This window comes from Sprattus sprattus (assembly GCF_963457725.1).
Source record: "Sprattus sprattus genome assembly, chromosome: 9".
Lineage (NCBI taxonomy): Eukaryota > Metazoa > Chordata > Actinopteri > Clupeiformes > Clupeidae > Sprattus > Sprattus sprattus.
Genome location: NC_137928.1, coordinates 15497459 through 15515698, shown reverse-complemented (window position 1 = coordinate 15515698; position 18240 = coordinate 15497459). Strand labels below are relative to the sequence as shown.

The window sequence follows — 18240 nt, the reverse complement described above, 5'->3', positions numbered from 1 at the left end:
GGAAAGACTTGCTCTTTATCTCGAATAGGCCTTGAGAGGTGTCTACTGCCAGAGCTGGGGCTCTAATGGATGATCAACAGCCAGTTTACGTCAGAGGCCGGAACACCCTGTTGGCATTTGAGGTAATGCCAGTCTGCCTGCACACTGCCCCCGACTTCATATCTAAAGAGGAGATGATTCATGAACGTAAACAGGCTTCCACAGGGTTGGATGGCGCACAAAGCAGTGAAATAGTCTTCTTCTTTGTCCCCACTGTTGGCTCCGCTGCATGGTGGTCCCTTCACAGAGCGCCATGAAGTGTAAGACGTGTAAACAGTTGGGGCTGCCCTGACATTAGTTTAGTGTCTGTCTCATCCGCCTGCTGCTCCAAGGCATCATCAGCCATAATAACAGGCCTCCTGTGAGCATGTGCGGTCGCACCACGGCTGTCACACAAACGTCACACACCTGCCCTGTATTACCGATGTTTTTGGTTTTACGCACACACAATCAAACATACAACTGACTACATAAACTTAAACAAAGTTCCAAACCATGTATTTAAGTGGACAAGGTTGGTGCACCAACTGTGTGTCACTGAAAAAATAATGGATTACCGACTTGTTGGAGAGATCGTGGCCTCAGCTAGATGGTCGGTACGACAAAGAAGCGCCAACGGAAACCCAGAACATTTATTTTAGTATCTAGCTAATTACACTTCTAATTGTCTACTCTAGACTGATAGAAGGGACACTAGAAATGGTCGCGGGTCAAACCACCTTGATAAGGTGTTTTACCTACCTGTAAATGTAATTATTTACTATTTACGTAGTAATTAATTTGCTATTTAGCATATAGAAAATTGCTATGTTTATGTTTCAGGGTCTGTCTAGTCACCTGTCAACATTAAGAAATGGTGCTAGCCACCTCTTATGTTCATTGTTCTGTCTTGTGAAAAGTTAGTCTTCTTGTCTTGTGCATCTATGTAGACCTTGTAAATGAGAGGCTTAGAGAGTGTGTGTGTGTGTGTGTGTGTGTGTGTGTGTGTGTGTGTGTGTGTGTGTGTGTGTGTGTGTGTGTGTGTGTGTGTGTGTGTGTGTGCGTGTGCGTGCGTGCGTGCGTGTGTGTGAATAGCAGGTATTTCATGGAGATTGTAGCTGCTGGTTATTGTCCTCTGCTCATATAGAGGCGTAGCAGGTTATATGTTTAGTGAGACTGCTGATTATTGTCCTCTGCTCATATAGAGGCGTAGCAGGTTATATGTTTAGTGAGACTGCTGATTATGGTCCTCTGCTCATATAGAGGCGTAGCAGGTTATATGTTTAGTGAGACTGCTGATTATGGTCCTCTGCATTTTGAGCAGCCTAGCAGGTTTCCTGGATATTTTTGAGAAGTTATTTCACGTATATCTATGAACCCTCACTCTGTCTCTAAGCTTTTTGGCCAAACCCACATTTTGACAGCAACCCGAGGCTCGGTCCGGCACAGAGCGGTTAGTCTGAGGTTGGTCTGGCCGAGAAAGTGAAAGTGGTGTTTTGACCTCTTTTTTAATTTTTTTTTGACTGCAGGAGAAAGTGCAGCTGACACTGAGCTTGTTGTTGGTTTTGAGCTCCCCATGCTAAACCAAAATACTAAGCAGATAGCTTAAGCTACAAGCACTTAAAGTGCAGTGGAATGAATGGATAGATCGAGTAGCTTTTCCTCAAAGCTAATCTGACTTCTGATAAGCGTCACTTAATGTACCGTGGCATTACTCACAGTGCACACTTTGTATTGTATGTTAACCCAGAGGCTGGATAGTGAATCACATTTTCATAGTGTGTGTGTGTGTGTGTGTGTGTGTGTGTGTGTGTGTGTGTGTGTGTGTGTGTGTGTGTGTGTGTGTACACTTTGTAAGTGTGTGTTTGCCTGTCATTTTGTCAGCGAGTGTGTGTGTGTGTGTGTGTTTGTTTGTGTGTGTGTGTGTGCGCATGCACATCTGACTGTGTATTTGTGTGTGTGTGTGTGTGTCTGTGTGCATGCATACACATCTGTCAGTACATGTGTGTGTGTGTGTGTGTTGGTCAGAGACACCTTAGCAGGCGCAGTGCAGTGAGTCCCTTGCTGGTCGGCCGCTTCTCTGAATTAATGATGGGAGGCCTAGTTGTGCGTCCAGGAGACGGCCGTCTGCTCCCTCTCCTCCTGTTTCATATTCAGAGCCAGAGCAGCACAGCACAGCTCACCTGTCTACAGCTCTCTCCCCGTCTCTCTCATCTCTCTCAATCTCTCTCTCTCTCTCAGATTTCTGCATACATTATTTTCCAGGCCTTCTCTCTCTCTCTCTCTCTCTCACTGACTTTTTGCATACATTAGTGTCCAGCATCACCCCCTCCTTCTTTCTCTTTCTGCCTTTCTCTCTTCCATGATTTACTTCCTTCTCTCTTTTTTCTCTTGCTCTCTGTCATGTTTGTATTATGTGTCAGGTATCTGTGTGAATTGCATTTTTTTCTTCCTTTCAGCTCATTTTGTTCACCCTGAGGTAGATTGATGGCTTAAAATAAGTGTGCCACAAGTGACCCAAACTTTATAAGATTGTTGTTTGCCAGCCATCAACAGAACAGAAGACCAAATAGAAAACATTATTTTAATGCGATTGGGAAGATAAGCGAGTGAATGTGACAGGCTGTAGCGGAGGTGTTCGCGTAAGCAGTTAAACAGGGGGTGATGTCGGAGCGGATTTCAGGGCAGACGTGACAATTTCACAGTGGTTTTGTTCTAAAATTAATAATTGTTCATTGTTGTGATCGTTGTTGTGTTTATTTGAAAGAAATACAGGCTTGCAGGCCAAAATACAGGCGAATTTGGGCGATTTTTATGCACAAAATTATGTTTCCGTCTGAAAGTGGGTACATTCTGCAAATTCCGTCCGTTTTGTTATCGCAGAAAATTGTTGGCCCTACCTACTTACCTTAACCAAATAGATGAGTTTTACAGGGAAAGCTCTTTCTGTGTGTTTTTAATTTGTAGTTACTTTCTCCCTTTCTCACCCCTCTCTTTCTTTCTCTTAGATAAGAGATGAGACATTGGTACTCTTGCTGTACTTTTATTTGATTTTGTATCTGATGTATTAAGACTGGTCAAGGTGTGAAATGTTGTAGGCGTTTTAGCACAATATTGACTTGAAAGCATAATGTGTAGACAATGGAGTGTAAACCTCCCCCATCTCTCCCTCCACTGCAGATCAGGAGCATGTGGGCCTCGTGCTGTAACTGGTTCTGTCTGGACTCTGCTACAGGGGACGAGGGGGGGGCCAGCACGCGGCACCAGGCCTACACTAACTCCGGTTTCAGCAGCTTCCCCTCTCCCACCGCCGTGGACCACACCTGCAAGGCCTGTGGGGGACGCTTCGACACATTGACCAGGAAGGTGAGGCCACTCATGTCTCTCTCACTCTCTCTTTCTCACTCTCTCTGTCTCCCTCTCTCTGTGTGTCTCTCTCTCTCTCTCTGTCTCCCTCTCTCTGTTTCTTTCTCTCTATCTGTATCTCACTCTCTCTGTCTCTCTTGGAATAGAGAAGAGTACTAGAAAGTTGACTGAAGTTGACGAGTTGTCAGAGATAATTTTCTGGAAAGTGTGATCACAATTTTTCACATGTTCAGTCTACACACAGAAGATTAAGTCAGGACCTCACACTCCTTTATATTATTGGATTTACTAACAGATGTATTGACAGATGTTTTGAAAATAACTACATTAAAACATTCAAAAGATGGACTTCTCAGCTAGTGCAATATACTGTTTATTGTCATTATAGACTTGAGGTTAGATTTAGTAAGCCTTAAAACCCTTCCCCGTCAGATGTGGTGGAGAGGTCGCGAACCGTGTACATTCACTGGAGTACAGCAAAGCTTCCCCACATGCAGGTGCCGGCCTGGACCCTCCCATGCAGGCTCCGGTGAGAGATGCCTGGGGCTTGATGCTAATGACCCAGGCTAGTGTCCTGGACCAGCTGGATCATGCTTTCCTCTGCCCCTATTCAGGACGATCCTCGTGAAAGGGCATCACAGCCCTGTGGCTGTTTAGAGTAACCCCTCCGCTTCTCTCTCTCTCTCTTTCTCTCTCTCTCTTTCTCTCTCTCTCATTCTATCTCTCTCTATCTCTCTCTCTGTCATCCCTGTTAGCCCATTATGTGTGTGAGACACACAGCCGACCTCCGCAGCTAAGACACACACACACACACACACACACACACACACACTACAGGAGCTGTTCAGCTGGTTACGGACACCACGGCTACAGAACCTCTCAGGTGTCCAGGCCACGCCAGGGATCGATGTCCTCCCTTCTAACAGTCTCAGTCGTGGCGTCCTCGAAACGCCTCGCACCCACCGTTATGTTTGTCACATTCCTCCACATGCCCCTTACATAACATCCCACACACAATGGCTTAATCCTGGGGCAATCTAGCTACTCCCCTTTCTATAGAGGTATCAATCACACATGGGTGTGTGCATGTGTTTATGTGTGTGCTCGTATGTGTGCTTACATGTGAGAACGTATAGGTGAGCAGAGTGTGCGTGCATACATGTGTTAACATGTGTGTGTGTGTGTGTGTGTGTGTGTGTGTGCACTTACTAGTGAGACCAGATGCAAACAGACAATACATGATGGAACGAGTTTACATTTTTGTTAGGGACAATATGAGCCCTGTTACCAACACTGAGCGGTAACCTGAAACATTGGTATATATCACTTTTTTCAGCGATGTAGCCCCTGTGAATTTTTTTCAGCCAAGTACCCCCTAATCAGCGCAAAGCATTTTTGAAAAAAATATGTAATACACAGCGCTATGCCATCATTGTCTGATTTATCAAACCTCACATAAAAATGTGGAGGCAAAGGGTAGTAGCTGCTCGAAAGCTTTCTCTCCCAGGTCAGGGTGCTCCTGCTTCACACACACACAAAACTGTGTGAGTGTGGATGTGGCAAACTTCATCTGGAGACCATGGTCAGATGACAGTGTTTCCTGTTTAGTTCCTTCTGTATTCTTCGGACAAGAGAAATGGGTTTCTCACCTAGTCCAGCTGTGTAGATTTCTCCTCCATGTCAGAAAAGTAGTTAATTAAAAATACAAATTTTGAATCAAGTTGGTAAAATGTCCCACGATGACCAACTTGACTGGAGCTCTGTCTACATCCTCACTAGAGAGAAAATCATCCACCTGAGGAAAGCAGGTGAAATCCTCCTGTGCAGAGGCTCTTCTCCACAGCTCTGCTTTTTTTAAGGAAGCCTTCCACCTTGCCATACAGGTTTAAAAATGCTGGTGTCCTTTCCCTGCAGACATATTCGGTTTGTTCAGTTTGCTGAATATATCTGACAGATAGCACATCTTTGCAAGCCAGTCTGTGTGGCATGGGGAGATCTGTGCTCAATCAGAAAGGTGTGTAGCCTACTTCAGATTGTAATTCCAACCGCCGGTTGAGTATTCTCCCTTGAGAGAGCCAACGCACTTCGGGGTGCAGCATCAGTTGTGTGTTTTCAGATCCCATGTTTTTGCAAAAATATTCCCGCTTATTATACAGTTACTCGCCAAAGCGATAAAAGAACAACTGATCTAACTGAATAAGAAATATTTGTATTGAACACCTATCCTGTTCTCACCAGTTAGGCCATAAAAGATACAGGCTACAGCTTTTGCTATGTGAAAGATGAGGAGCTATTTATTGATAGACATCAAACATGGATTGGCCATTACAGGCCTATCAAAGGTTACTGTCCTTAAGCAAAGTATGTGGGCGTGATGACGCCTGGTAGCTTTGACCTTGTTTGCAAAGTTTGTGTATGTTCGGTTTTTATGATGTCGCAGAGAAGTTCAGTGCTCAGTCTGCACAGTTTGATTGACGGCTGTCACAGCCTCTTGATCACTGCCTTCACTTTTTCACATTTCACACAGGACACCTGGTCGGCCTAGTGCTTACGTTTGCGTATGTGTGCATGACTCCTGTATACGTGTGCATGACTCCTGTATATACGTGTGCATGACTCCTGTATGTACGTGTGCATGACTCCTGTATGTACGTGTGCATATGTGTGCATGACTCCTGTATGTACGTGTGCATGACTCCTGTATGTACGTGTGCATGACTCCTGTATGTACGTGTGCATGACTCCTGTATGTACGTGTGCATGACTCCTGTATGTACGTGTGCATGACTCCTGTATGTACGTTTGCATATGTGTGCATGACGGCTGTATGTACTTCCTCACATGCATGTGTGTGAACCTGAGAGTTGGAGAGGAGCGGGGGGGGGGGATTGTTTTAGTATCATTGCCCCTGCATCTCTGTAGAGCCTTATCACGCTTCGTGTGGTGAATGTTAGAGAACATGAAAACCCTGATATTCCCCGCACCCCCCACCACCACCACCAGGCCTGTTTTGAATAGGTGTGGAGCAGAAGCGATAGCAGAAGCAGAAGAGGTGTGGAGCATCGCTGTATGAGCAGGAGTCAGACTCAAACACTACTGCCACCTGTGAAATGCTGCTCCTGCCATCTGCACTTGTAAATGTCGCACTGAGGCTAAAATGAAGAATTCATTCCCAGTGTCATACCTCACTGGCATCATGTGGGAATTCCAAATGGTTTGGCCCTGTTAGAGTGTGTGTGTCACTTAAGACAGTCCGAAAGGGGTGTGTGTGTGCATGTGTGTGTGCCTGAGTGTGTATCTGTCTGTCTTACAGCAGTCAGGTGTGTGTGTGTGTGTGTGTGTGTGTGTGTGTGTGTGTGTGTGTGTGTGTGTGGGTGTGTGTGTGAGAGACACAGAAGTCAGTGTGTTTGCAGTCCTGCATAGCTTGACCCTGAGTCCCTCTCTCTACCTCTACAACCCCGCCCATAACAGCCCTGGGGGTGTTGTGGCTGTAGGGCTAAAAGAGCTGAACCACAACAACTACACAATTCCTTGAATGAGCTCACAACTATTTAGTATCATTGGAATTATGTAAGACCTCTGCTGTAGTTCTTTGTTGAGAAGGCGCATATTAACCCACCCCTCACAAGTACAAGGAAGTCTTTCGCTTTCAGGTGTTCTGATTTCCTTTGTGCATTTGTGACCCAATTCAGCAGTTCAGAGTTGTTTTCACCTGGGATGACCTTTAGAAACCTACCGAGTGCCTGTGGGTGTCAGAAACTAGCTTTCCTGCATGTTCAGTAGCTTCAGCTTCAGTGTGTGTCACAAAACGTAGAATTTGCATTTGAGTTTATTAGAGCACTTTGCATTAATTTTCGGTGACTAGTTTAGTTAATACAGGGCTTCACTCAGTTACTGTTTTTCTTATCACTGTGTGTGTGTGTGTGTGTGTGTGTGTGTGTGTGTGTGTGTGTGTGTGTGTGTGTGTGTGTGTGTGTGTGTGTGTGTGTGTGTGTGTGGGTTGGTCAGCAGGCCGGCTGGTCACATTGTAAAGCTCTTACAGACTTGTCATGAGACTTGACATGAATGAGATGCCAGCCCAGCCAAATGCTCGTCTGGAGGTTTAACACAGTGAATAAATAGATCTAACCGATGCATCATGTGGATGGTTCGTGATTTTGTTTTGTTTCTGTTGTTTATGGAGGACTGGGGTTGCTAACCGTTTCAGTTGTTTAGAGAGTTTGTGGTGATTGGTGGCAATATGCGGGAGATTCCCCTGTCACCTCTCAGTGTCAACTAGACTTGTTGTGGTTACTGTCGGACATTCCTGTTCACAGAAACCAGTTGATCAGGGTCAGCTTATTTAAAGTGAAACTTCGGGATTTTCCAACCTGGGCCCTGATTTAGTTTTAAAGATCTTGTTTTTAGATCTTTTTGGGTCCAAACTTTTACTAAGGACAAATATCAGTCGAGTATTGAGTTGGAACACTTTAACTGGCAACTGCCAAAAAAGCATTACATGGGGCAGCATCCACGTCGAATGGACCGTTTTTTCCGCCACTAACAGTCTCATAATACTATTTTATGTGTCTGACTACATGGAAAGGATCCCTACAGAGATAGACCTGTGTTTACCTCAATAACTTTCATTTTCTACAGAAACTGAAACTTCCAACTACAGAAACTGTAGAAACCATCATTCCTGTGCATAGCAAAGCAAAACGAGTAATTACATGGATAAATGGACAATGTAAAGTAAAATACTAAAAAACTAAATAAATTAGGTAAAGTTAGTAAGTGTTAATTAATGTGACACAGAACCAAATACTGATAAATAAATACAAGATACAATATGCCTTCATGGTCTGAATGTCTATTAGCATCATAGAGTTCCCTTGCAGAGTTGGTACCAGTGAATAGCTAGGTACAATGTTTGACACCCATCTGTACTGTTCTCTATCTATGGTGTCTATACGTGCCGTTCTCTATCTATGGTGGTAACTGATCGTGTGTCTCTCTCCACTCCTGCTCGTTCCTGCCACAGCAACATTCCCATTCACAGAAACCAGTTCAATCAGACGTCGGCATCCACTTCTCAAGTATGCCCCTCTGGTGGTTAAGTAACTGACTGTGTGTCTTTCTCCGTCCCTGCGACAGCACATGTGCATGGACTGCAAGAAGAACTTCTGCAGCCGCTGCTCCTCGCAGCTGGAGCTGCAGCCGCGGCTCTGCCTGACGTGCCAGCGCCTGTGCGCCACACTGTTCGACCGCGCCGAGCTGATGAAGCTGAAGGTGAAGGACCTGCGCGACTACCTGCACCTGCACCAGGTGCCCACGCAGATGTGCCGCGAGAAGGAGGAGCTGGTGGAGCTGGTGATCGGCCAGCAGACGCCCGCCGCCAGCGCCACCAGCCAGGCCACCGCCAACGTGCGGGGAACGCAGCAGCAGCAACCGCCGCCGCCGCCTCAACCTCCGCCGCCCCAGGCAGTGCCAGCGCAACACGTACACACGCGTGCACCGGGCAGCGCCCACACACACCACACATCGCAGCAGAACGGACAGACGGCACCAATGGCAGGCCCGGTGTCTGCGGGTCTGACCGTAACCCAGCCGCGCTCAGAACCACACAGGCCTCAGACGCCGCCGGTCCAGGAGGACTCACAGGTGAGAGCCCACAGGCTTCACTTAACCATGAGCAGATCTCCTGCACAGCTCACACTACACAGTGCTTGGCAAATAAGCCCATAGTCCAAACCCTAGAAGTCCCCTAAGTCCCCCTCAGACTGCTTGTAGAAGTGGTTTCTATGCTGAATAGGAACTGTAAGCAGGCGTTGAGCTAGTTCTTTTTTTTTTTTTTTTCATCAAGTGAGCATTTTTGTGGTGTACATAGTTCCTGAGGAGCTTTAGTTTCCCTTACAGCAGTTCTGTTCTTGTCACCGCAGCATGAGGCCCCTCCCCCTCTGGGCACCTGTAGATCTGATCTGCCTCTGTGCTCGAACGAACACAGTTCATCTCATCACGAGCCCAGATCACTTTTTGCTTTCAGCGTAGATCTTGAAGCTAGTGCATTGCTGTGTCTCTCACACACACACATTCACACACATACACACACACACATACACACACACACACACACACACACACACACACAGAATGAATGAGAGGGTGGAATGCCTTTGAAACGTAACGCTCAGGCCACCACTCAAATGCTGGGTAGGGAAGCAGGAGTCCGTGTTTTATAGCTTAATTTTTATTTATTTTTTTCATGTCAAAATACCTGAGTGTGTTGACCTTTGACCTCCAGAGCCTGTCTGCGCTGGCACCCTCTGCGCCAGAGGAGGGGCCGGAGGATGAGGCAGACACGGAGCTGCAGGGAGAGCAGGAGTCGCAGGTACCCACCTGCCACAGCGCTCTCCTGCCTCCTCCTCGCGCTCCTCTCTCGCGCTCCTCTCTCGCGCTCCTCTCTCGCGCTCCTCTCTCTGTCTTGTGTCTTTCTCCGTATCTTTATGTCACGCTTCCCTTAGTCTCATGTCTCGTCGCTCTCTCTCTCTCTCTCTCTCTCTCTCTCTCTCTCTGTACTTTTCTCACACTCATCTTTTTCACTCTCTCTGTCCCACTTCTGTTGTTTCTCTCTCACTTTTATTTCTCCCCATCACTTCTCTCTTTCTCTTTCCCCTTGATAACTTCTCTGTCTCTCTCTTCTCCTCTCTGGACGGAGACCAACTTTATTACCCAACACAGGCCGAGTTACTGACAGCTAAGCACCAGTTTCGACCGCATTAAGATAATCATGCCAGGCCATTACCAGCAGAGTGGAATAACAGCTCTTATATCCCAGCAGAGTGGAATAACAGTTCTTATATACCAGCAGAGAAGAATAACAGCTCTTATATACCAGCAGAGTGGAATAACAGCTCTTATATCCCAGCAGAGTGGAATAACAGTTCTTATATACCAGCAGAGTGGAATAACAGCTCTTATAAACCAGCAGAGAAGAATAACAGCTCTTATATTCCAGCAGAGTGGAATAACAGTTCTTATATACCAGCAGAGTGGAATAACAGCTCTTATATCCCAGCAGAGTGGAATAACAGTTCTTATATACCAGCAGAGTGGAATAACAGCTCTTATAAACCAGCAGAGAAGAATAACAGCTCTTATATTCCAGCAGAGTGGAATAACAGTTCTTATATACCAGCAGAGAAGAATAACAGCTCTTATATTCCAGCAGAGTGGAATAACAGTTCTTATATACCAGCAGAGTGGAATAACAGCTCTTATATACCAGCAGAGAAGAATAACAGCTCTTATATAACAGCAGAGTGGAATAACAGCTCTTATATACCAGCAGAGTGGAATAACAGCTCTTATATACCAGCAGAGTAGAATAACAGCTCTTATATACCAGCAGAGTGGAATAACAGCTCTTATATACCAGCAGAGAAGAATAACAGCTCTTATAAACCAGCAGAGAAGAATAACAGCTCTTATATCCCAGCAGAGTGGAATAACAGCTCTTATAAACCAGCAGAGAAGAATAACAGCTCTTATAAACCAGCAGAGTAGAATAACAGCTCTTATATACCAGCAGAGAAGAATAACAGCTCTTATAAACCAGCAGAGTAGAATAACAGCTCTTATATACCAGCAGAGTGGAATAACAGCTCTTATATACCAGCAGAGAAGAATAACAGCTCTTATAAACCAGCAGAGTAGAATAACAGCTCTTATATACCAGCAGAGTGGAATAACAGCTCTTATATACCAGCAGAGAAGAATAACAGCTCCTATATAAAGGCTGCTTTTGCTCTGATTGCAGGGCAATCATGGTCCGATAAGACAGTTTGTCTCCATTAAAGGCCCTGTGTGGTGTTTGAACAAATGAAGTCGATGAAGCAGACCAGGGTCGTCATTCTTTATACAAACCTGCTGACTGCCTGGTTATTAAGATGGAGTAAATATTTAAAATCTGAACTGTTTAAACAGAGCGTGTGGGTCATGGTCTAGCTTTACAGGGCAGTGTGGGGTTGGAGCAGGCAAATGGTAACGGAGTTACAGAGAAGAGCCTGTCTGGGTCAGGTCAGGCTGATCTGATGTGGAACTACTCATGTCTACTGCTCGTGCACTTCTGTGCTTCTCCAACCTCAAGCATTCATCTCCTTGAGACACTCTGAGAGCAGTTGGCCCTGTGCTAATAATAGCCTGTAATACATAGAATGGATGTGGCTGGGACTCACGGGGTCATGTTAGCCGGATGGGTGCTGGGTCTGGGCCAGGTGTGTCTAAGTTGGTTGCCATCAGGGTCCCTGCTCATCCAAACCTTTATCGTTCTTTAGCTTGTGTGTGTGTGTGTGTGTGTTGTCGTGTGGCACTGATAGCGGTGGGTCTGGCAGTTGTGCTTGCCAGAGCTGTGCCGTAGGGTTTGCCGTAAATGATTGTACCTTTTGTAAGTCCAGAGATAACGGCGAGTGGGTAAGATCTGCGGGGAAGGCGGTGCCAGGGGAGGCTTGCATTGTAAAGTTACTCCCCACTGACTGACGTTTGGCTGCTTAGCTCTGCTGATCATTGGGCATTATTCAGGTAATAGAATGAGTGTGATGGTGAGAGTACGTACACACACACACACACACACACACACACACACAAGCCTCTCATACAAGCCACACAAACACATACACACACAAGCCTCTCTCATACTAGCCACAAACACACATCTGATACAAACTTCGTTCTTTCACTCACACACACACACACACACACACACACACACACACACACATATAAACACACACGCACCCACATCAATCATGCACAAATCGATCCTGATCTGTGCTGGAGAGTATCAGTTCAGGTCTGTCGTATGTGTGTGTGTCAGGTGTTCCCTGTGTTTATGAAGTCCCTTGTGTGGTCTGTACCAAAATAAATATTGAATTCCAAAGAAGAGCCAAATGTGTCTTGTGATGTGGGCATTGCTGTTGTGCAAACTAATAACCGTGGTGTTGCAACATGCCATGGTGACAGAATGGTTGTGGTTTGACCCTGTGGAAGGAGTTCCTGTTGAGAGTGGTGACAGAAGTTAAGAGCAGGATATCCTGACACATGCAGGGAGTGTAAAAAAGCTCATAGAACGCTCACATATTCAGTTGTTGCTCAGAGCTCAGTCGCAAAACATCTGCTCATGCATTCTTCTCACGCCTGGTCCTACCCTCTTCTGCCCCCCCTCCTTCCACTCTCTCTACACACTCTCTCTCATTCTCTCTCTCGCTCTCTCTCTCTCTCACTCACACACACACACACACACACACTCTCTCTATCTCTCTGGTGTATTATTCAACTGTAAGAGCAAGTGTATGCACAGGAGCATAATAATAAAACTGTGTGTGTGTGTTTGTGTGTGTAAATATATGTCATAAGCCAACAGAGATAACAACAAATGATTATTGATTAATGTTTTCGAAGTAATTCAAGATGCGCAAGTTGAAATAAGGAAATTAACCTGGTCCTCTCCTTCTCTCTCTCTCTCTCTCTCTCTCTCTCTCTCTCTCTCTCTCTCTCTCAGTCCTCTGACACGGAGGAGGTGCTGGTCCCTGGGAGAAGGGCGTCTCTGACGGACCTGTTGTCAGCGGAGGACATCGAGGCTCTGAGCGTGAGGCAGCTCAAGGAGATCCTGGCCAGGAACTTTGTGGACTACAAGGGCTGCTGCGAGAAGTGGGAGCTGATGGAGAGGGTCACGCGCCTCTACCACGACCAGAAGGACCTGCAGAACCTAGGTAGGATAATACACATAAGCACACTCACTCAGTCGCTCATTCACATGCTCATTCACACCTTACACTCTCACTCTCACACTCACACTCACACACACACACACACACACATTTGGAGGGAGATGAGAGCAGAGAAAGAGAGTTGATGAGTGTTTTGGATGGCGCTGGAGAAGCACTATTCCAAACTCGTCAGTCTCTGTGGAATGCTTGCTCACACGTGCTTTGCTCTATGGGCAGAGACCAACCCTATCATGACTGCATAGACTTTTAATGAAACTATGACCCCTCTCGCACAAACTACCCAAATCCCTTCCCCAGACACCTGGCCGGCAAAACAATTCTAGCAGATACCCGATACATTTACACATCATGCTTGTGCACACACAAACATATAAACACAGGTAAATATGGAATCCACATACTAGAGAATATGAACACACAAACACGCTTTATGCTTCACATAATCTTTACAGCCTATCCAGATTTGTAAATTATTAATCTTTTTTTTTTTTTTTTTTTTTTAACAGTTTCAAATGCCTCTGATGGCACAGGTGAGATTATTATCATTATTACTTAGTTATTCTGGTCACTGACAATGACTTGTTCTGCACTCTGAACAAAACACATGTTCACATGTTGAAGGTTTTTAGCCACAATTTCATGGAAGGTCAATGGAATGTTTAATTGACCTGAAGTAATGGCAGAATGTTGTGGCCGTCGTCTTATCAGTGCACTTAGTTCACTCCTAAACCACCCTTCGTTTGTTTCTGTCTTTGCAGACTTGCCCTCCGGCCCGGTCATCGAGGAGAACCTGTGCAAGATCTGTATGGACTCGCCCATAGACTGTGTCCTGCTGGAGTGCGGCCACATGGTCACCTGCACCAAGTGTGGCAAGCGCATGAGCGAGTGCCCCATCTGCAGGCAGTACGTGGTGCGCGCCGTGCACGTCTTCCGGTCCTAGTGCCCCCCTGCTGCACGTCTTCCGGTCCTAGTGAGCGCCAAGCACGTCTTCCGGTCCTGAAGCCTCGCCGCAATCGCTGGCGTTGTGGCCTTTAATTGGCTCACAGACACTCTCAAACACATGCATACATACTCCTACACTCCCATAAGCTCAATACTGTCCTTTGATGCAGTACAGCTTTTTCCCCCCTGTGGAAGAATTGAGGTCACCCTTTTTTCCCCCACCTGCTAATGTCTATTAAAACAGATTGTACGTCACACAACAGCCTGCTCTCTTCACAAACGGGCTAATGGCACTTTTATCAGTGGACTTTGGTGCCATCAGCGCCCTGGATGGCGGTAAAAGTGCTGTAGCTCTTGGCTGGCAAGTCTGACGTTGACTTTAGTTTTTATGGTTAGTGAAAGAGCATGGTCTAGGGCATTTATCAGGTGCACTCAACCCCAATGAGAGCCACTGACAACTCAACCAGGAAGAGGAAGTGGATTTTGTGTTATTTCTGCAGGCTGGGGGGAGGGTGCACCACATGGGGACATGACGACTTCACCCAGTTCCAGAACATTACAAGGCAACAGCTGTCCCATAACTGTCTCCTTACTCACAATGATCACGTGACCAGTCATAGGATGACCATTTGTGTGTGTGTGTGTGTGTGTGTGTGTGTGTGTGTGTGTGTGTGCGCGCCTGTGTGTGTGCCTGTTCTGGTTGCTTGTGTGTGTGTGTGTGTGTGTCTGTTTGGGAAGCAGGGGTTTATGTAGTTGTCTAAACAGGACTGACTCTCTCCCTAACCTTAGCCCCGCCCCACCCACGCACACACACACAGTCTCCACAGTTTCTCTGTCCTCAGTGCTGATGTGGCTGAGCTTTAGGCTGGTTGGCTCATGTTTCAGCTGGGTGGAATCTTCCGTCTGGGACGCTCAGACTTCCTCCATTGACCCATCTCCCCTGTCTGCCCCAAGATAAAGGAGTCTCGACATAAAAGCTCAATTTCATTTTGCAAAACATAAACTCCAGACTAAATCTGATTTTAAGGTTGATGACCCCTGCGGGATAGTTTATGTGTAAACTCCTTGAGCCCTGCTCTCTCCAGCAGTCCATTTCAAGCACTTTGAGTCACGACACTGATGTCATAGAGTTTTTTTTCTTTGAGTCCAACTTAAAATTTCCATTGCTCTTGTCTTCTGACACAAAAGTGCCAGTAAGAATGTGTAAAAATACCCACCCAGCGCTGAGTCCCACAAGAGCTGGTAGACAGGATAAGCATTGTTTTACCCACAGCAGAAAAATCAAGGTCGGCCCATAACTGCCTGTGGTCTGTTTCTTTCATTTTATGTTAGGTTTCTTCAGTATTTTATTTTTTTTGTCTTCACCTATCTCTTGCCGTCCCTCATCGACTCTGTGTCTGTTTAATTGACCCGGATGGTCACTGTGGATGGTGAACATATTGTGGTGACTTACCACATTTCCACCTGTCACTGTTGGTCTGTGACCGTTCCAAAACACTGAAAGAGATGGTGGTTTGCCATTGTTTCCCATTAAGGCACCCTCAGGATCTGATGATCTGTGAACTATCTGTAACTCCTTGTACTGGAGAATAATAACGGGGTGATCCCTTCCAAAAGTTAATTTGATGGGCCATTTTTTATATATATGTATAAAAAAGGCCTTCCTGCACTTTTGAAATAGTTAATGTGGAGTCCCAAACAACATAGCATTTCTTTCCAGACTAGTAGGTTTGCTAGTTATTTACTTCCATTTGACTAGGTGTGTGTGTGTGTGTGTGTGTGTGTGTGTGTGTGTGTGTGTGTGTGTGTGTGTGTGTGTGTGTGTGTGTGTGTGTGTGTGTGTGTGTGTGTGTGAGAGAGAGAGAGAGAGCAACGTCTTGGATGAGAGCCATCCTTTCTCAGTGCCTCTTGTGTTGATCATGCGCAGTAAAGCCCTGTCTAGGCTGTGAAAACGAGCACTCGCACTCACCCACCCTTTTACCCAAAGAGCCTGTATCGGCTTTGATTTGATTTGTCATTAAGCAGTAGATGGGCATCTAGCCTAGTCCTGTCCTAAAGTGCTGTACAGGATAGACTCGCTACTAACCCCGAACTGCCATGAAAAGGGAGCGGGTTGTCTGGATGGGCTGGTAAGGTCAGTGTCCCCACAGCGAATATCCAGGGGGCTGCCGCCGCTGGCACGGATCTGGCCCGGGTCTGGCCCAGGTCTGGCCAGCAGGAGCTGCTATCTTTAACCTGTGGGGCTCGGATGACCAGCGAATGTCCATGTTTGCATCGATCGCTTCCATTCCCCCCCCCCATCCACCCATTGTTTTGTTTTTTTAAAGACCTCACGGACTGTGGGTATTGATCTGTAATTCTCTTTAAGCGCAGCCAGTCAAGCTGATGGAAACTGTATCAGTTGACACCCCAAGCAGAAGCAGCTAGTGAGGTTTTACAAGTGTCCTTCATAACCAGCCTCCAACCTGACCAGCAGTGGAATGGATATCACATTCCAGGAAGTTGATGCACAAGTATTGTATAAGCACATGTCCCTAAAAGTTTTTTGTTTACCGATAAATTACATTTGAACCAAATAGTTAATCCTAGACCGTAATCATTTTACGCCACTGATATGGCAAACTGCAAGGAATGGGGATGTACATTGGGAATTTCTAATCTCATAATATGAGTAGCGTGATGCTGTGACATGTTAGCTGACAAAACAAAACAAAAAAAAACATATTTTTCTGTAATAGGACTGTGAATATCATAGAAACCTAAGTGAAATACCTGAAACTGTAAAACAAAGGCTGACTTATTTTGAATCATTTTGTCTTTAGTTTATGCTGTACAAAGGGACCTATCCAACTTCTCAACACTTTTGATCTGATAGCTGTTTGAGCCAAATGTTCTAATTTCTTCTTAAAGAGCTAATGATTTATTTTTCTGAATAACGTGTTGGAAAGATTTTTTTTTATATCTGAACTACCATTTTCTCCTTGTGTGTTCTTGTTTGACCATTTTATAATAAAAAGTAATTCTATCTCTCAGTTGCCTGTATACTTGACACTAGTGTCTCCAATCTTTGTGTTTCCTCATAGAACATTTCAGAACGGGTTTTTCCGGTGTATGTGTGTGTTTGTGTGTGAATGTGCAAAGAATCTTATCAACTCGTTAGCTAGAAGAAGGACTCAAATTTCTCTGTGGATTAATAATGTTTAGCTCAGGGAGGTGAGGTTTCATCTGAAGTTACTGGTTATTGTTGTTTCTCAAACAGAACCATCCAGTCAGGCAGCAGTGTCTCCAGGGTACGGCTGACTTCAGGTATCCAGGCAGATGATGTAATACATCTCAGAGGACAGGCTCTGTGGGAGGGCTTTGAAACACGGTATAAATATGCCTCTGTTTAGGAAGATACACAACATATGTCTCTTTCTTAGCCAAATGATTAAGTGCTGAGTTAAGACCAAAAATACCCCAAATCTGGAACACTGACTTGACAGTGCCAGTTCCGTGTTTACTTTGTGTAGTTGCATATTTGAGGGGAATTTGGTGATGCTGTTTAAAGGCACCCAGTGCAACTTTATGTAAACATTCAATGAAAAATAAACATTCAATTTCTAGTCTTTTTTACACGTAGTAAGTTTCAATAACTCCATGCCATTACATATCGACATTCATGGAGCAAAGATGAGACGTCGTTGTGTGGTGAGAACTGATAGAAAATCGTAAACAACAACAATCGCCGGTGGGGAGAAGCCATTTTTCCATTGACTGGAAGCCTGCTTTATTTATTGTAGGTTACAAAAAATAAAGAAAATGGCGGCGATCAGTCAGTCAGTTCTCACCACACAACGACGTCTCATCTTTGCTACTTGAATGTCGGTATGTAATGGTATGGAGTTATTGAAACTTACTACGTGTAAAAAAGACTAGAAATTGAATGTTTATTTTTAAGCCTCGAAAGTTGCACTGGGTGCCTTTAATGGAATGCCCTGTTGTTTTTTTGTTACGGTGTCAAGAGGACCTTGCACCAAAGTGTGCCCTCTGTCACAGACTATGATGCCCCTGTGAGTGTGTAACATCTACCCAAGAGAGGGGAGTGTTTCATTTGTAGGCCATAGCTTAAAGTTAACCTGTTGCATGTGCATTCCTGAGGCATTGC

At 45.5% G+C, this 18240-nt stretch overlaps 1 protein-coding gene across 1 annotated transcript; it reads left to right on the top strand.

The window, feature by feature from the left end:
- Nucleotides 1-3207: 3207 nt before the first annotated feature.
- On the top strand, nucleotides 3208-17054 carry rffl (ring finger and FYVE-like domain containing E3 ubiquitin protein ligase; the record flags this gene model as incomplete). The annotated part of the gene is made up of 5 exons (XM_080844818.1): nucleotides 3208-3384; nucleotides 8521-9027; nucleotides 12923-13133; nucleotides 13658-13681; nucleotides 13910-17054. 5 exons carry the CDS (start codon nucleotides 3208-3210, stop codon nucleotides 14089-14091), a joined length of 1101 nt encoding a protein of 366 aa, XP_080700944.1. The 3' UTR covers nucleotides 14092-17054.
- Nucleotides 17055-18240: the final 1186 nt, after the last annotated feature.